Source organism: Coturnix japonica, chromosome 13, assembly GCF_054131305.1.
Source record: "Coturnix japonica strain WE chromosome 13, WE-NBRP24, whole genome shotgun sequence".
Classification (NCBI taxonomy): domain Eukaryota; kingdom Metazoa; phylum Chordata; class Aves; order Galliformes; family Phasianidae; genus Coturnix; species Coturnix japonica.
Genome location: NC_140675.1, coordinates 14,721,344 through 14,744,770, shown reverse-complemented (window position 1 = coordinate 14,744,770; position 23,427 = coordinate 14,721,344). Strand labels below are relative to the sequence as shown.

Below are 23,427 nucleotides of genomic sequence, written 5' to 3'. Positions count from 1 at the left end.
GTCAGCAGGATCTGCAGAGGCACTGCTGCTTTGCCAAGGCAGATATCGGGGCTGGGGATGCAGGGGACAGCAGAGAGGGGGAGGCTGCATCACCCGGCCCTGCTCCTGGGTGCTGTAGCTTTATCAGCCCGAGCCTGGCAGCACAGCAATGCCCACAGCCAAAGGGTTCACCCCGGCATGCTGCAGTCAGCACATCGAAGCTCCCTCACAACTTATCTGAACTCTTCCCAGATGGCTTTTATCTTTAGACTACTGTGCAGCAATACAAAAAAGACGACAATAATTTAAGATCCTCTTTGACTGCAGGCTAATACCAATTTGCTCCATTTGCCAGGGATGGTACTTTCCCTTCTTAACAGAGCATTTGTGATTTTTTCAGCGTTTGCAGATAATCTCTTTCTCCTGATAAAAACAGCCATGAACTTTCCTCCCTCTGCCCCTCTGAAGTGACCATCAAGGATCCAGCAGAATGCTCAAGGAGATGGGGAGGGCTCAGGGCAGGGGAGGGGCTGGACCTGGCCTCACTACTCCTTTCTTTCCACAAGCCATAGCAGAGAAGTGAGGACAAATACAAAGCAAAGGAACATGGATTTCTGCACTGGAAAGGTGCTGCATACCCCAAAGCCTGTAGCAGCGCTCAGCATGCCACAGCCCACAGAGATCCCACTGCAGCCCATGTCTCTGCCTTCCTTCTGGATGGTCCCTGAGCCCTCCAGCTCTTGGCAGCAGTAGCTCTCGGTCTCAGTTTTCACACTCTTTCAATGGCTAGATTTCCAGCCTGGCTCTCTGCAACTGCGGCTGTAGCCTGGAAGGTCTCCATAGGCAACGCTCCTGGCTGGGTATGTGCTGGGAGCAGGTGGCCTCCAGATCCGTGGGACTGCCTGGCTGGATGTCAGCTCCTTCTCCATCTATTTCTGATGCTGCTCAGAGCTGTCTGGAAGGAAGCGCTGGTTACAGACCAACAAGGAGCGGTTTTCATCTCCTGAAGAGATTTTGAAACATCAAAAGCTCTTCCCACACTGATGAAAGAGCAACATCCTGGAAAACGTTATGAGCTCTCAATGCATTGTTTGAGATCTATAGAAATGCAACCATGACAGATTTCAGCCCTATTGGTGTTTAGTGGTGGGTTGTTTTGTGGTGGTTTGGTTTTTTTCTTTCATATTCTAGATCTGAAATAAATAAACCTTTACATTCTGACTGTCATTTTCATACCTCTTAACCAGAGCAGCTGAAGGAAAGTGTTCTGTCAACAACGAAACTTTTCCCCAAAACACATTAAAATCCAAACATTCATCAAAATCAGCTCTAGTTTGCAAACTGCTCAGGCTTTGACTTAGCAACTGACTTTTTCTTGCAGCTAAAGAATGGACGAGGAACATTCCTGGGCATCTCTGCTGAAGATTCTGGGAGAGCAAGGGGCTGGCAAGCATCTCTGATCCTCAGCCAAGTTCTCCAGCACCGGATTAGAAGCATCCTTCTTCCTCTCGCTGGAGCACAGACAAAAACTGTGTGTTCTTGTAAAAGCCTCCAGCCATTAGGAAGACAAAATGGTAAGATGTTCAACAGAGCGTGGCCTCCTGGCTCTGTGTCCCCGGGATACACCATGGCAGCATGTGCACTGCTGACCCTCATTGCTCTCTGCCACCCCCAGGATGGCAGCACTGCTGTGACCATCAGCAGGCGGGTGCCACTGTGGGAATCTGGGGGGGCACCATCCTCAGGCACCAATAGTTTTCCATGTGAGCAACACAACAAAAGCCTCTTCCTCCACATGAGAAGTGGCATCTGGTTTTTCTAGGATTCGCTTATCTTACTGCAGGTGCCTCCATCCTGCAGATGACAAATCGCCTCCTGTACGGGCTGCACGGCGTCTCTGGTTGAGATTTCACCCAGAACCACATCCCCAAGAGTTATTATCAGTTTCATTAGATTAATGATTGCAGAACCACTGACAGCATAGCAGATGAGGCATTTACTTCTGCATTCGCGTACAGTAGCAACCAGTTGCATGGTTTTGCTTAAATCAGGACAAGAGACTGACTGGAGACTGACATGGCGAGGCGTGATTTCTTGCTGGCTTTAGCAGCAAGGAGGCAGATTTATGATGCTTAAAAATTACAGACTGGTCTGGGAAATGGACAGAAATCTTCTTGGTCTGTGCATAACAACACACACAGCTTTAACCCCTCAGGTACTGCGAGCATCTTCTCTGGCTTCTCAGAATTAGGCATGTGGTAGAACCCCCCTAACATAATGGGGTGAGGAAAGCAAATTAGAAAACATCCTCTCACTGCCTGGTCTGTCATCTGTGCTGTTAATAGTCATGAGTAGACCACATGGCGGGCATGCTGAGCTAAAAGGAAGCTAAGAGATTGTTTGTGCCATTAATACATCTCATGATAAATGATGTGTAAAGTTTTACCGCAAGGTCTTAAGGAGGCTGTGAGCAGGAAACACCCAGCAGAGGGAATGCCAGTTTGGGGAAGTGAACCGAGGGCCAGTGGGAGGGATAGGAGAAAGGCTGGGAGCAGCCTGAACCCAGAGAAGTGAGGGGTGGGGAGTGTGCCCCCTCCTCCAGGGCTGTGTGGTGCTCCAATGCCAGGCAGGGAGCACGGAGGGCGGTGGGGGGGAAGGGAAGGGGGGTTGCTGGAGTGGCTCACATGCTGCCAAGGTGAAGATTCCCAGAGCTGAGAATGAATGCTCTTGCTGTCTCATAAACCCCGTACAAACACGAAGAGAACTGAGCAAATGACAAAATGGAGATGAATTTTGGGGAGTGGAAAGATTGAATAACGAAACAAGGCATCAAAATACGCGGTTTATGCACGGAAAAGATATAGCTTGACAAGGACTAATACTTCATGTGAAGCAAATAGCTCACTGGTAACAGATATGCACATTTTAAAAAGTGGTATTAGGACAAAAGTCCTGGCTTCTGCTCCTCACCAGATCCCCAGCGAGCACAGCTTCCACCTGCACTCAGCACTGCATCTCTGCACAGTCCTCCTTCCTTCCATCCTCCATCCCTTCTTGCAGAAGGGCACTGCCCAGCTCTGAGCCCAGGCAGTGCAGCACAGAGCAGTGCATGCAGTGTGGGCAGAGTTGACTCCACTCCAGAAGAAAACAGCTCACCAAAGGACTTGCAGGATCCACAGACTATGACAGCACACCCCAGCCACCAGCGTGCCCAAGTCGCGGCTCCTGTCACTCTCACCTTCATGTCTATAAAGGACTTTGCCACAAGGCAGAGGATGCATTTTAGAAAGTGTGCTTAGCAGGCTCCCAGCGTGCGCTCCGTGCCAGACCATCTGTCTGTGCTCCCCATCTCTCCTTGCCACAGCCAGAGATTTGCACAATCAAACACATTTCACTGTCACTGGAATCTTCCTACCTGCAATGAAGGCTGTAAGCCTTATCTGCATTTAGGAATTGAGCTAAGCCAGCAGATCCCTGCATATTTGCTCTTTGAAACCATGCTCTGGCAGCGGGGCTACTTTAAAGGAAAGCCCTACATCTCCAGCCTGCAGATAAAGCTTTGCGCCATACAAGACATTTCGATATTTTATGCTAGAATTTGGCATTGCACCAGAAGAGCTCTGAGTTATCTTAAGCTTCATAAATGCAGAGATAGATAAAAGCATTAATGGGGAAAGTGTTCCTAAGTCAAGGGTTAGAGGCGCACAGCAAAAAAGGTTCTTATGGGGTACTCTCCCACCAGCTTTGGCGGGATAAGTGCATGCTTATACTCCCAGCCTTGGGGTGGTGCACTCACCAACATTAAGCTGAGGAGCTTATAGAAACCCTACCCAAAGCAGGTCACCCTGGCTCCTAAGTATGTAAAAGCATCGAAGAGTAGAAATGCATTTTAGACTACAGTGATTAATTAGGATGATGGATAGGGACACAAATCTGGTTACATTGCTTCCTTTGCTCAAACGCAAAAGCTGCTCTGAGCGGAAGGATCCAAGATGTTCAGAACACAGTACTGCTCGGGATGCTGGCAGCTTGCATAGCAGTGGGGGCTGCAGGACATGGGCTGAGTACAGAGAGAAGGGACCATCCCAGCAGGGTTGTGTCCCCATGGGCATGATTAGACTGATGCTAGCAAACTGGATCTGCCTTTGTGCTCTCCCCACTACCCCCCCACCCCCTCCCTGGTTGCCCATTTCTGCGGGAGCTGCATGGTTGGAGCTGAACAGCTAAAATAGGCGGTCTGGAAATAATCTTGGAGAAGTGAGGCAGCTGCTCAAAGGCTTGTTCCAGCCTGGAGCTGAATCTCGCTCAGGGAAAGTGCTGCAGCAAAGGAGACCCCGCGTCTGATCAGGGAGCTCCGTCGAGAGCTCGAGTGTTTAACCAGCAATAGCAAAGGAACCTGGAAACAGAAAACAGGAAAGAGCAAACGGCTTTAAACAGTGGAAATGTTCGGCTGTGGAGGAGGAGGAGGACTGGAGAGGGAGGATTAGCCGTTTATAAATACAAGCGGCACCGAGTTAAAAGGCTAATTAGAATAGCAAAAAAGAAATACAGCAGCACATTTCAGAGACTATTTCAACTAACAAAGAGTTTCTCAAATCTGTTTGCAAGAGTGAATATGAGAGAGAAAATTGAATCCCTGTGAAATGATTTCAAGAACTGGAGGAGGAAAAATGTAATGGCAGCTCTCAGAATGCCCGTCAGGAGCCTGATGTCTTCATCTGCTGTGAGGGAAGAGCGCAAGGCGACGGCCCCCAGCCCTCATGTGCTGCGAGGAATGAGATCTGATAGCAAAGGGTCGGTTTAAGAAGAGACAAGGCACACAGGGGGCACACAGGGGGCACACAGGGGGCAGAGTGGTGGAACACAAGGGGCTGAGCATCCTTTCTCAAACATGTGGAAGTGGAGTGAACAGCCTCATTGCTGAGGGTTCAGCTGGAAGTGCACAAATGCTCATGCAGCCCCTGCACTCCACATGTCCCCAGGCATCCCTTGGTGTGCACAGTGCACCCCAACTGCCCCTAGCTCACTGGGCAGGGCCTGCCCTGTGCTGCAGACAGAGCTGTGTACCTGCAGCCAGGGGCAGTGTTGTCCCGGGACAGGGATGAGCCAGGACTCACATCCTCATCATGGACTCCTAATGGTGCAGAATCCAGGACAACACAGTTCCTCAGAGCCTGATGCACTTGGAAAGGAGGGACTGGCACCCCCAGAGCTCACATGGAGGTAAACAGATGAGGACAAACGGGATGGCTTATACTCTGCATCTGGTCGTGATATCACTGATGGCTGCTATGACCAAGCCACAGGTCATGATGACATCAGGCCTTAATGGAACAGAAGGGTGACAGCCAGGGATGATTCAGGAGCCGGAGCAGGGCAGGTGGTGGTGAGGAGCAGACATGACCCACATGTGTCTCATCTCTGCCAGACAACACAAGGCGGCCATGCACAGTGAGAGGCTGGGGAGCGGGTGGGCTGGCTGGGAGCTCTCTCTGATATTAAACTAATTGCATTGCCTAGCAAATCATAACAGCAGCTCCAGTACTCTGCTCTTCTCCAAGGATGTGGAGTGGTGTTATGAGCATTAATTGACTCAGACTCACACCACGCGCCAGCTAAGCAGGCACAGCACGGTCCTGAGGAGAGGCAGCATCAACTCTAGACCCGAAACAGCAGTGCAGGGACAGCACCTGACCCCAAGGACCTCACTGGCAGAAGAGCAGCTCCCTTGTGGGGTGCAATGGAGCCAAGGAGCTCCAGGACTTTCCTCTAATTACCCATCCCAGTTCTTCATATGCTCGTATCCATAATTCATGATGACCTCCTGTAACAAACATAAGGCAAAACCATGAGGAGCAGTTTTGCTGATAGGTAGCCACCAGCCACAACCCCATACTGCTCCCATTGCCTCTGCACTCCTCTCCTGGTGTACCCACCTGGGGCTGCCAGCAGCCCCATGTTGGGCAGCCCCAGAGCAACAAGCATCCTGGGCACAAGCAGCCCTGTGGAACAAGGAGCCAGCACACAGGTCCTGGTTCTCCCCACACTAAGACACACAGACTGCATCCAGCAATGTTCCCTCTCTCTTGGAGGACCTGTGCTGGCCACTCTGCAAGAATCATTCTTAAGAATGGCTCCTTGGTGTGGGCAGCAGGACAATGGCAGTGGAGGACGGTGCTCAGAAACAGAGAGCTACTCTCCACGGGCTGGCAATGAGTACAGCCTTCTGCACCACTGCACCACACTGTCCCCTCTGCCCTGACTGGCTGAGGCTGCCCTGTCCCCAGGGATTCCTCCCTCCCCAGCAGCCAGCAATAAAAGCCCTGTGCCAGGTCCTGAGCTGGTCCCTGTCTTAATCCTCGAGCTGAGGATGTTTGGAGATTACGAGGCTCCAACACCACACGCTTACCCTGTCCTGCTCTCCTCAGGAGCATCGGCCCACAGCTGCTGTCACAAAGCAGGATCCTGGGCTTGGGGATTCCACCCCACGATGACAGTCAGCACAGCCCCATGCTCTGCGCACTGCTCTGGGCACTGCTGTCACTCCAGCAGGGGAGGATTTTGTTCAGAGATGGCTGCAGTGAATGTCAGCTTTAATAGCACACTTCACCTTAGCTGGACGAAGAACCTCTTTGCCCTGTGGCAAAGCCAATGCAGCGAGCTGCAGCCACTCACCAGGTCAAACCTGGCCATTTGCAATTCGCACTACCTTAGCATGGGGAAGAAACAGTTATTTCCCCTAATTACATGTTAAATGCCAAATAAATGCCCTATCTTGTATGGTAATTGCAATGTCACTGAGTGATTAATGCCTGCTCTACAAGCTGAGAATCCACACCTTAGCCAACTGCAGTGACCCAGCTCCATCGTATTACAACTGTCACAGCCACTCATGGGCTCTGCTGAACTAACAAAGGGGCAATCTGTGTTTGCCAGAAAACTTTTGCAGGAGGACAGAAGTTTATGAGAAAAGCGCATTCTGCACCAGCACCAGGAGCTGCAGCTCTGCTCAATCCATGAACCACCCCCTGGGAGGGAAAATGGTGCTGGGTTGTGCTGTGTGGCTGCACTGAATGACAAACTTGGCCACAGGCACATCAGGCCCTGGGAGTATCTGGCAGGAGCTCAGGGCAGCCCAAAGCAAAGCATAGGACCTCTCAGCTCCTTTTGCACCCTTGGGGTATCCCAGTGTGGATGCTCCCCACAGCTGCTCCTTCCGCAGCCATGACAGCACTGATCAATAGGAGGCTGAACACTAACACTGATTGTCCAGACAACCTCACATTCCTGAGCCCCCACCCTGAAGATCTCCACAACTTCCCATTACGACTGGTAAACAAAGGATGCTGCACTGTGAGCACACGGGGTCAGGCTCCCTGCATCACAACGTGCAGCCCAGGCAAGCTGCTGCCCGCTCCCTTCAAGCTGGTTCTGTGCACATATGAAGATCTCAAGCGGTGGCACCTGCTAATTACATTGTAGAAAATAACAAAAGGAAATTCTAGAGAAAAGCTCAGCGTTTCGCCTTCCTCCCCACATCTACGCTGTGGTGGGTTTTTTTCTGCTTTTTATTATTATTATTTTATTTATTTATTTTTTTAAAGAAATAAGCTTTTAAGCATTAAAAAACTCCCTGGTGCTGCTGGTACAAATGCAGCGTAACCTTGAATTATACGTACCAGAGCTGGCTTTCATTATTTATTAGCAAGATCAATTAGAATATTCTGTTTGCAGAAGAATATAATCCAATATGTACTTCAAGCACTAACAGCTAAATATATGCTTATTTAAAAATCAATCTAAAAGTCAAGGTTTCCTTTGTAAATCCTTACTGCCGATTAAAAAGAAAAAGCTTTGAGTGTTACCACCTGCTGGATACCGTCGTCTCAAGGAGACAGTTATACATTTTAAAACATCTCCAATGGGAATTGATTGTAAGAGGCAAACAATTGCAGAAATCCCAGTGGGGTGGGCACAGGGCTGCTGGGATGGAGCCCAATGCCTGGCACAGAGCTCCCAGCAGAGGTTCATTTTTCATTGACTCGCCCCAGGTTGATACAGAGCCAAGACAACAGCCTGGAAGCCCAGACCTGCACACCGCAGTGTCCTCTCCTCTATCCCTGAGGAGCAGGTCTCTAAGATTAATTGTCATGTATTATTTATTGACCTCGGCTGTGACCTTGGTCTGGAGTTGCTTCCTCAGTGCCATGCAGTGCATGGGGCTGCAGGGATCCAGTGCCTGGTGCTCCCCTCCAGCACTGCCTTCACCTCAGCTCCCAATCCACCCCCCCTCCAGTTGGGAGCAGCAAGCTGCCTGGTTCTCCTTCTTCCTTAAGCTCTTTCTTTCTTGTCTTTCATTTCTAAATCTTATCTCCAGGTAAAGAGGGTATTTGATGGGATCAAAAGGTGACCTTTAACAAGGTTAGCAGAGCCTCAAATAATACCCTGTGAGTTCACGCACACTCGAGCATTAAAGAGAACGGTCCTCTGATCTCTGGTTCCTCAGTGGAAAAGTTGTTTCACAAAGATTTCTGCCAAAAGTCCATGCAGAGCACTGAGAAAACTTTCTTTAAAAAAAAAAAAAAAACACAAAAAAACAACACTGAGCATTGGGCACAGATCGTCCTCTGGCTTCTGAGAAACGATCATTAAAACTTCAGAGGTGTTTCTCTCCCTGTTAGCAGCTCCCACGCTCCCTCCAGTTTCCAGGGTCTTGGCTGCTGAACACAGAATCATGCAATCATTCAGGTTGGAAAGATCATCCAGTCCAACCATCCACCTACTACCAGTATTGCCCCCTCACTCAGGTCCCTAAGTCCCATACCTGCCCTCAAACACCTCCAGGCACGGTGACTCCACCACCCCCCTGTGCCAGTGCTTGACCACTCTTCCAGAGACAAAATTCTTCCTAATATCCAACCTGTTGCAACATCCAACATTTCATATCCTTCATTCATCTGATCACAGCCTGACAACCTTTGAAAGGTGAATCCCCCACTACTAAGCATACGGATGGGGGTTCCTGTTCCCACTACCAGCCTCATCCCGTGTGTCCATCCCATGGGACTGCCCAGACCAGCCCCACTGACCAGCAGCAAAGGGGTTAAAAGGCCTCACTGCTCCTTTTAGATCTGGGCTGCACTTGTTTGCAGGCTGAATTTCCCAGAAGTCATGGCTTTTTACTAGCGGATCTGCTGTAGAACCATGTTGTTATAGATTGCAAGTTCCTTAAAGGTCAGATAACACAATACAATTGAATCATATTAGTGAGTATACCGACTTGGTATTTTACAAAGAAAACCCATAAAGCTGATTGTTTGCTGCAGAGAAACATAGGTTGTATAATAAAGTCAGTGTAATTGTCTCCAGAAACAAACAATCAGTTTAGGAGAAAAAAACTCGCTGTAATTGTGGGCCGTCGCACAGCTGCTGTCAGATCAGTGCATGGGAGAATATCGAGTGCAGATATTGCCAGTATATATTTTACAATTTAGGTTACAGTACCTAAATGCATTGCAGAAGACCTAGTAGGGAAATAAACAATTTCCAAGTGTATTGTTGAGAGACAAATATTCAATACTTCGTTTAATGTATGGTTTGCAGTTAGCGGTTAATCTAAGACAATGCAGAGCGAGCCATGTTTCACACTGCTATTAAGGAAATGCAGAATTGATTGCGAGAATGATTGAAGACTTCTAAAGAGCACAATTCCCAGGTCGGTGATGACCCCTCCTTTTTTTTTCTTTCTAATTTGTCTGTAATCTACTCAGACAAATCCTTTTATCACGTTTACTTCCTTTCCAAGTTACAACCCGTGTGATTAATTACTTAACTTTGCAGTCCTGCTTACCCCGCTGGACTCTCTAATTTTTCTTCCTTTTAAAAGAGTTTCCCACCCCAAATAGACATATTTCCTTTCTGAGCTCCCGTACTCTGTTCCATTCAGACTTGCCGTTAACGACCCATCGCATCAGCCTGCAGCAGAGCTCCCCCAGCTGCCAGCAGACTTTGGTTCCCCTTTACACCAGAGGTGTGGGCACAACACCCAGCTCCCCCCACCCCATCAGAACATCCCCATGGGGAGATAGGAATCCTGTGGAGGGTACAGCACCCACTTCCCTCAGCGCCACCCAACTCGCGACTCACACACGGGTCTGGAAATTCTCATTTGGTTCTAGATTTAATCTCATAATGAAAAAGGAATTGGAACCAGTGCCACTGTTTCAAACTATCTGAGTCACTGAAAGAGGAACACACAAAGCCCCATGGCTTTTCATCCACCCCCAATAGCAGCATGTGCTGTTAACAGTGTGATGGCAGTGGAGCACCCAGCCTGCGCTGACCTCCCTTCCTGTAGCCCACCATTGTGTCCCAGCCAACACACGTGAGAAAGCAATTAGATTTAAATCTAGTTTCCTCTTTCTACATTGCCTTTCTCTTCTCTCTACTTAGATGCTCCTCAGTGTTGTAGCTAATATGATTTGTGTTTAGCACAGTGTGAAACAAGGATGATTTATGGGTCTGTTAACACCGTGCAGCTACCTGACGCCATCGCAGACCCTGAAAGGGCACTCCAAGAGCAGATTGCTAAAAGAATTCTGGCACTCTGTATAATTATTTATAAACCCAGCCCACATAATTACCGCTATTCCGACACTCACAACAGTTGTGTGCTTTCCTTATGCCGTGTTCTGCATTTTGGGGAGAAAATGCCACTAGTATCCTGGCCCCAGCCCCAGCATAGTGCGCACCCAGCCACCACGGAGCGACAGTTCAATAAACTGGGATGCTGGCTTTAAATTGATGTTTCAGCTCAGATTAACTTGTGCCTTAGCTAAAATAAACGTGGGTACAGCCTCTGCATTTCATTACTAACAGCCAAGGCAAAAGGGTCTGCGTGCTTAAGAACTGAGCAGAAACAGCTCTTCCAACATTTCCAACAGACCAGCACACCCAAAGCTACTTGGGCAATTCGGATACCAAAGTCATCTTGAAGATCTCTGGGACTGGTCCAATTTTACCCGTAGCTTTGAGACTGACTCCGTCAGTGAGGATCCCGCGCCTCACACAAGCAAATGCCCTTCATTAATTCTTAATGCTGCCCCAAGTGCATCCAGCGTCCTCACTTGGCAGCCCTCCCCCCGCAGAGGGGCAGGCGGTGAGTACGGCCCCCTCCTTTCCTCCAACATATAACAAGAAGCCAAATGAAATAATGAAACAAACTCATTTTAATGCCACAGAGGGAATTGTTTTATTGCTAAAGCAGCAAATAGAACTAATTGAATCTGCTGGAGAAAAAAAAAGAAAATGGAGAGAAGGAAAGGAAAGGATAGGTCCAGTGCACAGACAGAAAGGGCGAATTGGGGTCTGAATATTCATGGGCCTGGAAACTGCAAATCCTTGAATGCAAAATATCTTCATAACTGATAATAGTGCCACAGGCGATGCATGCACAGCGCTCGGAGAGAGAAAGTCTGGAATGTTTGCATTTACAATTTTTACTTTTTTTCTGAATTAATATTATAGAAGAATTTCGCTGGTTCATTAAACTGCTTTGCACCTCCCTGGTAAAACAGCAGGATGATGGCGAGCATTGCAAGCTGGGACCAGTGCTCATCCTTGGCCAACATGCAACTGGGCCAGAGCCAGCACCCATGCACCCCACCTGTGAAAGACAAAACTGTTCTTCTTTTCTGTCTCAAAGCTTGCTTCGTGAGGCCTTTCTGGTGATAAGACTTTAATTGACAACTGCTAATTATCTAAGGGGGGGGGGAGGTCTCACCGTGCCACAGTACCTCTGCTTATGAAGGTAAGCAGAAGCAGGACAAGCAGACATTTTCAGGGGTGAGGCTTGAAGTAGCGGACCATCACAAAAGGCAATAATGCTTGTGCATGGCAATGAAGGCACCACTCCCTGCTGGCTTATCTGTTGGCCCAGGTATGTCACACTAAACTGGGAGAAAAGAAGAAGAAAAACCCACAGGAATAGAGGATAAAAGACCCTCACTAAACTAAACTAGGGACTTTGGAAACAAACTCCCAAAGACACCCTTGATGGAGAATTCCCTGAGGGGAAAACCTCATTGGAAGAACCCCACATCCAAACACTGTGTCTCCACACTGTGTCCCAGCCCCACATTCCTACACCACATCCCAGCCTCACATCCCCACACCACGTCCCAGCCCCATGTCCCCATCCCACTGCCCAGGGACAAACAGGCTGATTGCTAAGCCTGCCCCAAATGCTTTCTTCCCAAGCCATTCCCTTTTCACAGGCAGCAGCTAAACCTGCCACAAGCTTTTAAACTCACTGTTTTCAGCGAACCTTAATTTTTAGTGAACCTTAATTTTCAGCGGCGACATATATATAAATGTAAGGGTTTTGCATTTTAATTAAGGCAGCATTCGTGTTCTTCATTACAACACTAAGTCAGGCAGCAAGAAACACCAAGGATATAAATCCTGTTAATGAAGAAGGAACTATGCAGTCTGAGCTGTACGTTTAAGCACAGGGGCACCAACGTGCAAAATGACTGCTACACAACGTGCTGGAGAAGGGCTGGGTTAGAAATGCAATTTGTGTTCATTTATAGGACATCACTGCAATTGCAGGACACAAATCTGCACTCCAAATAAACCTGTTCAGATCTTAGTTGCCCAGACCATGGCAGAGACATGGATGACATCCTGCAGAGATGACCACGTCCTGGGTTTTGGAATAATACATGGGAATGGGGTAATAATAAAGCACCTTGGAGTACCTTTGCCAGCAGTGGCTCAAGCAGAACAGCCTGCAATGATCTAATAACACATTTCCCCTACTGCCATTCCAGCCTCAAGAAATCCAGGATAGTTGGAGCCTTAAATCTATGCCAGTCATCCTTTGTCACTAATTGTTCAGTTGTTTGCATTACACACTTTACATACCGAGTAGACTGCAATTTCATGGTGGACTAGACTGCAGAAATGCCTCTTTTAATCTCTTTAATTCTGAAGTAGTACCAAACTTTAATATTTTCTAATGGAGCATTCGTTTACTCACATCGAACAATATCACCACAATTTAGGAGCAATAAAAGTCAAGCTACCACCAGTACGATAAGCTCGCTGCTTTATTTCCAAAGTTCAATCAGTTAACCTAGGAGAGCAATAGCTTTCCTACAATGAGTAACGATGCAGAATAATATTTAGATAGAGATAAACCCTTTTTGCATAGGAAATTGCATTACGATTTGCTGGGTCTCAGAAATGTTCAGCTAAATGTGTTAGTTTACCAATGAAGTTATTGCCTCAGGCATTTTTCCACCGTGCTTTGATTGCTGGGGGGGGGTTTCTTGAGGATTTGGAGCTGAGTAAGGAACCGTTATTGTTCTTGATGTAGGCATGTGCAGCACACCCAGCAGAGCTCCCTCCTCCCATGTTGATCCGCACACAGCAGCCACCAAGGAGCAGCAAAGAGGAAGAGCAGCCCAAAAGCAGGTGAAAGAAAGAGTTAGACCCAGATCCTCAGTCAGGATGGTGCAGAGAGGGTGCTCTTTTTGGGAGATGGCCCAAAACGCTGCCTGAAGATTTCTATGCCCCCTCAGTTTAGTGCCTGCTCACTACCCAGAGCCCCCAGGCCCATAGCCCAGTGCAGCCTGTTGGCCCCTCTGGCCCCCACACCGTGTTGGGAGCTGATGATCTGGGATTTGTGCACTCCAAATGAATAGCTGAGAAATGAGCTGGGAGTTGTGAGTGCTGACAGTGCAGGCAAGCAGCAGCAGAATCAATGCTCATGCTCCCAGGGGGAAGGACCAAGGAGGAGGAACCAAAGGCCAATTAAAGACCTCCAGCAGCAACGACTTCAGGATCCATGGTCTGTCATCGGCCCCTCATGAGTCAGCACTTTGGATGGAAAAGGCTTGGTATATCTTTAAACAAGTGGAACTGGAGCTGAGAAATTCTTCATTAATGCCTTGTTCAAGCCGTGCAGCCCTGTACTCACTAGCAGGCCTCCCCCGTGCCACTTCCCTTACCCAGGAGCTCCCATATCTGGGGGGAAGCTGGCCAGAGGAGCCCTGTCCCTGCTTGGAGCCCCTTCCCCCAGCTTACACATATGTTTTTGTCTTTTCCTTGACGGGGTGATCTCAGCTTGTGCTGTCAGCTGCTGAATCCGAATGCGAATTTAACACATGCTCCTGACTCTGACGTTAGCTCTCCATGAGCGTGCTCGCTTGCTCAGCTTAATTATATGAACGTCCATCAAGAACAAATACAGAAAGGGCAGAGCTGAGGCTAAAATAAAGTTATTTGCAGATGTGGATGAACACTAATAGAAAGTATATTATATTACTGCACCCATCTCAATGCAAGATGAAAGGATATATTCTCTAAAACAAAGGAGAGATACAAATTCAGGCTACCAGAGCTACTCATAACCAAAATGATTGCCTGCTAATAAAGGAAGGGGAAAAACCTACTCCAGTCTGGCTCTGAAGGGAATGGAAATCAGATTTTTGCCCAAAATGTGACACAGAGATCACTATAATACAAAATAAAGTCTGGCAGATGGAGTTATTTTTATCTGAAATCAGTGCTGTTCAGCAGGTTGGTGGCTCCGACTGACGTCCCTTCACTATTTCCTCTGACCTCAGCTGCCCTTCCTCAGCTTCTCCATGGTCAGACAGTCTCTGGGATACCTGGGAGGACCCCACGGTACTTAGCTGGGAAATCAATTGTGAATTTTGCATCCACCCTCAGCGTTTGGCCTGTTTATATTGCCAAATAAATTCTTTAAAGAAGTACTGTACTTCACAGGAGAGCTTGTCAAGGTAAATACCTTCATTTACATAAAATGTGACTAGCAATTGAAATGTTAAAGCCATAAAGAGCAAGTTTATGATCCATCCTTGATGCTTGGATGTATAATATGACAAGGGGGAAAATAGTGCGCCTTGCAACATTTACTAAATTGGTGTGTTGACTCTGGGGATGGAAATGGGAGATCTGAAAATACTGGTAGTTTTTCCATAAATAGGAATCCTTCCCACAGCCTTCAGACACATGGCTTTTGAGTACTCTTGCTCAGTGTGGAAGCAGCAGCTACCCAAACAAGCAAAACAATCAACCAGTCAACCACTCAACCCATCACCCAACCAACCACCTAACCAACCACACAACGACCTAACAACCCAACCAACGACCATACCAGACACCCATCCACTCACCCAACTGGCCACCCAACCAACAAACATACAGTGGCTGCACCAGCTCCATATGGCCACGCAGGCAGCAGAGCCCCAGCCTCTTGCATTGGGGTCCCCAGTTCTTCTCTGTGTCTGAGATGACTCTTTTGTTTAGGGTTTTATCTAATGTTTTTAAAAGGGATTGGAAGCCAATTTAAACCACTTCAAATCCTAACTAACACATATATATTTTTTAAAGTGAATAGAAGGATAAAATGGACTGCTGCCTACTCACATACCGCAGTGAAATTATAATACCCACATTTAATGCTCTGGAAAGTTTGATGGTATATGTTCTTTACCTGAACTCAGCACTAACATTTCAGCCATTCATTCAAACTCTTACCCTGTTCAATTCATTGAAACCACTTCAAGCAAAAATCATTTGAAAGAAATTACCTCTGTGTATTACACCATGAGCAGTGAGAAATGTCCCACATGAGCCTCTCCAGCCCCAAAAGCAATAAAATTTCTGCTGAAGTGCATGATATAATAACTCAGGGAAAAGAAGTCCCCATGACAACAAGAGGTAAGAGAAATCCATGAAAAGCAAAGGACTCCAACCTCTCTCAATACGAGGTGTCACCAATTTGTACTGGAATTTTTACTTTGAAAATCAAAAGGCTTTGTCCACAACTTTCTCTGAGAACCTGTTGCTCCTTTGCAGCCAGTTGGTGCTTCTAACAGAGCAGAACAAGCCTCAGTAAATCAAAAAAACGAGCTGAGGTCAGACTCATCATTTAAACCCAGGAATACAACCGACTGACTCTTTGCCTTTCTCTTTTCCAAGGCGGCTGTATTTCCCAAGGCCTATTTTTGGATTTTCTGTAGTGTCTACATGCTTGAGTGATACTGCATTCACGCACAGAGCGAAGCTCACAAACTTTGACACTACAAATAACACTTAAACCATTAGAAGCAAAGCAGTGTAGCATTTACTTAAGTGGATTATCGAGCAAAATCCTACAGAAAGTATGTGCTTGAAGATATAGTGTAACAGTGAGATTATTGCAGGCTCCCTGTGTGCTCCAAAAGCCACCGAGCCCTACTGTTGCCCTGCCCAGCAGCAGGATGCTGTGGCCACACAGGGCTCTGCAGGCTGGGCTCCTGCAGCAATCCCCTGCCCGTGTGTTGTCCTCACACTCATCTCACACTCTTTGCAAGAACGAGCAAAGCACAGCGTGAAGAGGCATGGGGTGCTGAAAGCTGCTGCCATTCCCATGGCTACAGTCAAGTAGCCTGTGGTTAACCATCATCAGGTGATAAAACACTGCAAAGAGGCCTGATTCATTCCTGCATCCCAACCCTTCATCTGAAAGGGAGTGAAAAGGCTGAGAGAAAACTGCTGGCCAAGGATGCTTGGGGGTTCCCCTGGCTTTGCAAACAGGGAAGGGGTAACACGGTGGTTCTGGCACATGGCAGCTCTGGGTATGAAAGAAATTCCACACCTGATGCTGCAGTGGCCTCTTCTCAACCTCCAGAAGGGCAAATACAGGGACAGACTTGGGCCAGCTTGGTCCTGTGCTTACAGTCACCAGTCTGCGAGCCAGCTACAGCAACCATGTACTTTACATTACTGCAGCTGGATGCAGGCACTGACAGAAGGTCAGTGGTGCATGAGAGTGCTTGTATTGCATGGAAGACTTGGTCTAAGAAAATTGGTGCAAAGGTAGGACCTGACACATACCTAAAGGTTTGAGAAAGGTGATGAGAACAAGCTGTTGGAAGAACAGCATTACATGGAAATGCTCCTGCAGCCTTCAAACCAGATAAATCCCAATATATTGGATCCACAGAGGTGGGAGGGCAGCTGAGTCACTGCATTTCAGCAAAAGCCAACTCACAGCAGGTCCAAGAAAAAAATCAATAGCTTTTCCCCAAGTTACCAGAAGTGCAGAGGGCACAGTCCACCAGGAAGGCGTTTTACAGAGAAATACTGCAGTTACCAGGCAGCGGTGCCTGTTGTTAGCAAAAAAAACCCATCTGTCCTTCCACTGTAGGTGTTCCTATAGTGCCCATCAGCGCAGAGCTGACGGAGGTGGTTTGGTTTTCTGAATAGCCCGTGCTCCCGGTCGTGGTACACATTATTTGTACCAAGGCAGTGGCTCATACAGTAACACATGCAGGTCTGACCATTATGGAGAACACTCAAAGAAAAGGAAAAAAAAGACAAACCAGACAGGCCGTGAAAATAGCATTAGACATGCAAACCGTTTCATTGCTTGTCATGGTGAGTGCTCCCTGCAGCGGCTGCAGCAGGACCACTGTGTGCATAACGTTATGCCCATGTAATTGCTTGGCACGTGGGGGCCTGGGGCAGAGCACCAGCAGCGTGGTCTGATTGCAGAGACATTGCCACAGCTCCTGCTGCCACAGCTGGCCTGTTGGCCAACAACAGGCATGTGTACACAGAGCTTAACTCCAGGACTGAGGTTTTGGAATTATCTTCAAGCTATTGAACTTCAGATCTCCATTCAATGCTCTCCTTGCATTATGGAGATCGTATTTTTGTTAAAACAACACATTTGCTTTCAAAATACATTTACATGTCCTCAATTTTCTGCTAAAACACCAGATGTCAAAACAGCCTTCAAAGCATGAATGGACAGAAGGGAACCACTTCCCCTTCCCAAGCCTGCAGGCAGCTGCCCATAGCACTAGGCTGTCCTGTTTGTCCCAGAGAGAGGCTGAGATGATGGAAGTGCTCAAACCTACAGCTTTGGTCACTCTCATGATCAGAGCATCCCAACTGAGTGATCTCTGTTCAGGTTCCTCCTCCTTACCCAGGTGCTGAGCCCCAGCCCTGTCCCCAGACTCCCCAGACCTGGTGTGAAGCTGCTCCAACTGCTGCAGGGCAGCATCTGTACTGTGCCTGCCTGACTGCAAGTCAGCAGTGATTCCAATAGAGAACAACAGCACATCCTGTGATTGAGAAAGGAATGCAAAATGAGAAAGAGTCACCAGCGGCATCCAAAGGAAAGGTAAACACCTGTTCCTTGCCAGAACAACTTGTTCCATGGTAAGACAGAGCACTGGTAAAAGGGTCCATTACCCAAGGTAATGCTGCTGCTGGGTATCACGGCCCCAGAACTGAAGATGGTCAAGTTAACACATGCACCACATATAAGCAATGCCACACTGCCAACAAAACAAAAGGCTAAAACTCACTTCCTATTAGCCCTCTAACTCAATGTTTTATAGCAGTGGAGTTACATCCAACACTGAGGAAAAAGAAAAAATCCCTAGGAAATTATCAAGAGAAGCTAATGCACATCATGGTGCATTGGGTGCAGCTCAAGGAGAGCTCCATCACCTCACCCACCCTTCAGGCAGCCAGGCACACATTACAGGCACAGAGCAACCCTGGCAGCATAGACCAGAGCGGCCTGACACCCAGCTCACACCAGTGCACATGGAGAAGAACCTGCCCCTCCACAAGGCTTGGCTGGGCGGTGTGAGATGTGCTCAGCAGTCAACGACAAAGCAAGGAACTCAAGCTGCTATTTCTTTATTTCACTGCAGAAGAAAAAAAATCAACTTGACCACATTAAAAACTAACAGCTTAAAAGGAAGTGTTATGTGCAAGATGTAAACAAGTGATAAAAGTCACTGTAAAGAGATGCTGCTATAAACACTTCAGTGGTTGCTTTTTTTTTTTTTTTTTTTTTTTTCTTTAATAAAATGAAAACAGAAATATCTACTGACAGGAAAACTCAGCTACTCGGGCAGGGAGCAGCCAGTTCATCTCAGTTCATCTCAGCCCAGGGCAGGATGTGATCCCTATAGGTGCACATGATGCTGTCACCCACCGCATGCTGTGAGACCCACTGCCCTGCTCCTACACGGCTGCAAAGCTCATAGAAAGGAGAAGGATGGTGCTTGGGATGGGCAGGTGGAAGATGCTTTATGTTAAACCATCGGGGCAAGCACTCATGGCCACAGTGATAATTAAACAGTGATGTAATTTATTTACCCCACGACCAGATAATCCATCCTCCATCTTACTTTGCCCAGGACCTCACAAATCAGCCCCTACCCAATCTTTTCATCTCACACCTCCTGCCAGCGCAGCATATCACCAGCACCAGGAACCAGCTGGGCTGGCCACAGAGCTACCACAGGGATGAAAACATTCACAGCACTTCCTGCAAATGAAAACCCGTGTGTGCTGTTTGCTCCAGGAGAGTAGTTCCATCCCCTTTCCTGTGCAGTGTGATTTTTGAGATGAAAAAGCAGCTTGTCATATCCTGTGCTTGATCTTCCTTACCCGTTTTGAATAAAACTGAACCCATTTATTTCTATGCCGCTCTCCAGCCCCTTCCAGCACATTTGCTGAACTTATTTATCGAGGCAAAGCTTTCCTCCCGAGTTGGTACAGCATTCCGAAAAGAGATAAATATGGTTTTACAGCACTGATCTCCACTTTATTGGAGTCCCCCAAGAAAATCCTTCTGCATTTTGACAAAGCCAAGTGGATGCCACACCAAATGGGTGCTGCAAAGACTCTGCTTGCACGATATCCACGTGAAGTTGCCTAGAGTTCCCCAGATTTACATGCTGCTATCATAGAAACAGTGAGTGTTATTCCAATAAAGAGTGCCCGGTTGAAGCATGTAGTAACCAACTTGCTGTGCTTGTTTTTCCTTAATTCTCAGAGCAAGAACATGTGCAATGAAAACGCAGAACCCATCTGCTTAGCCACTGTTTCTTGGAACATAACAAGTATGGGTTTCTTTGTAACCATGAGCTAAAGAAACACAGTACCTTGCAAGCTATGCTAACACACTGCATGCTTTCTGGTTTGAGATCAAAGAGAGAAAAAGGAAGGAAGGTAGAAACCAAGGGGAGAAAACACCACTAACAACCCCTGAGCCAGCACAACTCGTTGCTCTGCTACACCTTCCGAGGCACTCAGCCTTTCCTCACTGCAGTTCGGGATTTTCTGATCATCAGAACTCTTAGAATAAGAGTCTCTTAAAGTGTTACGTGATGCCGAACACTCACGTTTTGAGATTTCTAATTAAATCTTGCAACGAAAAAAAAAAGCCTTTAAAAACTTTCGGACGTGAAACTTGTTGAATTAAGAGTAAATCTTAATTGTGGGGTGAACCCTCTGCAGCTGGTGTGACAGAAGCATCCTTCTCTACTTGAAAACCCACAGCATCACCTGCAACAACGAGCTCCCTTCCTTCTTTCAGCAGTTGTTAATTTCTGACCCATTCGGGCACTGTGCAGCTGAAGCGCCGTGCTTTGCCCAGCGCCCAGCAGCAGCAGCCGGGGTCGGTCCCGCACCCCATCGATTTATCGCGTTATACCACCGCGGCTGCAGGGGAGGCCCCCGGCCGCACAACCGCCCCGCCGGGACCTCTGAACCCACCCAGACCCCCCCGGCGCGGCTCGGCGCGCTCACCTGTACCACTGCAGCCCCTTCTCGTAATTGCGGTCGAAGAAGTGGGGCTCGGTGCCCACAGCCCTCACGTCGGGGTGAGCTCGGATGGCTTCCAGCAGCGCCCGCGTCCCGCCCTTCTTCACCCCGATGATGAGCGCCTGCGGCAGCCGCTTCTCGCCGTAGTCCGGCGTGGTGCCTCGGCTCCCGGCGCGGTTCAGCTCCTCGTCCGTGGTGCTCGACTCCTGCGGGTCCCTCTCGAAGGCTCCGTTCTGCGCCGCGATCACCTCCCCGGGGGCCAGCGGCGTCCGCGTCCAGGCGCCCGCGTCCCGGCTGCCGTTGGAGGCCCGCGGCGGAGCGACGGAGGCGGTGGGGGCAGCGGCGCTGCCGGGCGGGCCGGGAGGGGAGCGAGGAGCCGCCGTGCCCGGGAGCGCGGCCGGGGAGCGAGGGGCGCCGGGGGCCGCCGTGACGGGGAGAGCGGCCGGGGAGCGCAGGGCGGCCGGGCCCGCGCCCCCCATCAGGCTGTAGCACAGGTAGGTGAGGCAGAGCGAGAGGCTGCACATGCAGAGCAGCTTCCGCGCCGGGGGCACCTTAGAGCCGCGCCCGCCCGGCACCCCCGGCTGCGCGGGGGGGGCCATGGCTGCTCCCCGCTCCTCGCCCAGGGCAGCGGGCGCACATGGTGTCAGCCGCCTCCCGGCCGCCCCGGCCGCATGGGGCGCCGCCGCCCCCCCGCCCCGCCGCCGCCGCCGGGGGGGAGCCCCGCATGGCACGCTCGGCGCCGGCCCCCGCCGGGCACCGGGGCGCGCCTGGGCTCAGCGCCGCCGGCTCCGCACTGTTGCCTCCCGAGTTCCTGCCGCGAAACTTTGTGCCGGGTGGGAGGCGGGAGCGCGCTCCCGGTGCGGGGAGGGCCCGCCCCCGCCCCCGGCCGCGGTGCAGAGCGCGGGGAGCGCGCCGGGCTCCGCCGAACGCCGCGCCGGCAGCACCGGGTGCAACGGGGACAGCGCCGGCGAGGAGCGCACCGCGGGCAGCGCTCGGCAGCGCCCGCCCCGGCCGGGGCCGCCCCTGGGGTCCGCGGCCCCGCGCTCCGCCCGCCCCGTTTGTCCCCCCACCCCTCCTTCGTTCACGCCTGCGGGAACCCGCTGCCCTCTGCACCCCCTGCTCTGTTCCTCAGCAGAAATCACCCCGCGGCAGCTCCTTCACCGGTTATCCGTACTTCCTCCCCTTTGGGTGCCCCAAAATGCATCCTGTATTGTCAGACTCCCCAGTGCCCACAGTTCACTGCTCCTGTCCAACTCTCCCAGCTCTCAGCCGATGAGCGCACCAAAGAGGTCCCACGGGAATCTCTGCTCGTGCTGCAGCATGAAGAGGGGTCAGAGACCCCCAGCTTTGTTCCTCTACAGGTTGGGAGTGGAGCGGGCAGATTCCATCAGTGGAGTTTGAGAGATGGGCTGCAGCACATGAGCAAGAGTTGGTGGCAGCTGTTGTGCTGGTGGAGCAGATCTGACGGCCCTTCTCTATGTATTGGATTTGGATTGTGGGAACCAAGAGCTGAGGTTGGCTGCACCTCACACTGCACAGGGAGCAGTGCCCTGGAACAGGCTGTGGCCAAAAAGCCTCCCATGGCAACTCTCTGGAGCAGCCACCTTCTCCTTTTGGCTTCACAATCCAACACTTCCCACCTCCAGCTCTTAGCTTTGGCTTCAGCATAGATTTTGTGCTTCAGTGTCCCTCAGCTCCTCCTGCCCTTCATTCTCATGTCTCCTGACTATCTCTCCCAAAGATATCACTCTGTGTCACTGGGGGCACATCACCATGCTCTCCATGCCTCCACAGCTGTACAGATCTGCTCTTGCTGTGATGCACAGTGGCTGAGAAGCTCAGTCCTTTGCCAGAGCCCTCACAGGTGAATGAGCACTACCTGACCTCCTGTCCCCAAGCTCCAGCTGGGACTGGGTGCTGCACATCGCTAGCAGAGCCAGCGCCTGAACTGAGTGACATACACTACAGAGGAGCTTCACATTGACTCACCCCCAGGGTCATTGCCAGCTGCTGAGAATATGCTGGAGAAGCAGAGAGCACGTGCCCAGCCCCGTGTGGCCACAGCACTAGGAGCTTCATTCTGCCATGCCTATATCCTGCAGGAAGCTCCAGGCCGGCACCGAATCTCACTGTTACTTTGTGATGCTCAACTGGAAGCACCTCTGAGCAAATGCCATTGGAATCTCAGCTGAGCTGGATCTCACAGCAAAAGCAACAATTGAAAAAATAATATTGATTGCCAATATTAACCAGATACTGAGCTCTGAGAAAAATTACTCATCAAATAAGATGAAGAGCACAGACTTTCCCCATAATGAACAAAAGCTCAATGCTGCTCTCAGCTGGACATGTGTTCTCTCTGTGCAGCTCCAGTTCCGATAGAGATTATTTCTTTATAATATATTTTTTATGGTACACATGAGACCTCTGAAATGCTGCGCCTCGTGTCCTGTAAATCATTTCCTGTAACTAGCGGATTCCTTTTCAACTGCATTACAGTAACGTGAATGTTGAAGGACTAACCTGAACTGACAGAAGCAAAGTCGTGCATCCCTCAGCTTATTTCCCACCCTGGCACTGGGAGCAGGAGCAGCTGGGGGACACATCTATGTGCTGGGTTGCCCCAGGGCTCTGTGGGGTGGCACAGCCCCTGCCATGGGAATCCTGAGCCCTCAGAAAGGTCTCTGCATGGCTGGACCTGACTCTATCAGACTTGGTCCTGAAACCAGATCCCCAAGTTTGGGTCACTGGGGAGAGGAGCAGATGGCGCTGAACTGGGATGGGAAGCGCTGAGCAGCA

At 49.6% G+C, this 23,427-nt stretch overlaps 1 protein-coding gene across 1 annotated transcript in view; it reads right to left on the bottom strand.

Annotated features, from left to right (window-relative positions):
* Nucleotides 1-21,598, bottom strand: part of HS3ST4 (heparan sulfate-glucosamine 3-sulfotransferase 4) — a 45,269-nt gene extending 23,671 nt beyond the window's left edge. Inside the window, exon 1 of the mRNA XM_015877008.3 lies at nt 20,614-21,598. Within this exon, the coding sequence (XP_015732494.2) occupies nt 20,614-21,227 (614 nt within the window). The 5' untranslated portion in view covers nt 21,228-21,598. The remainder of the gene's footprint in view (nt 1-20,613) is intronic.
* Between the last annotated feature and the right edge of the window lie 1,829 nt (nt 21,599-23,427).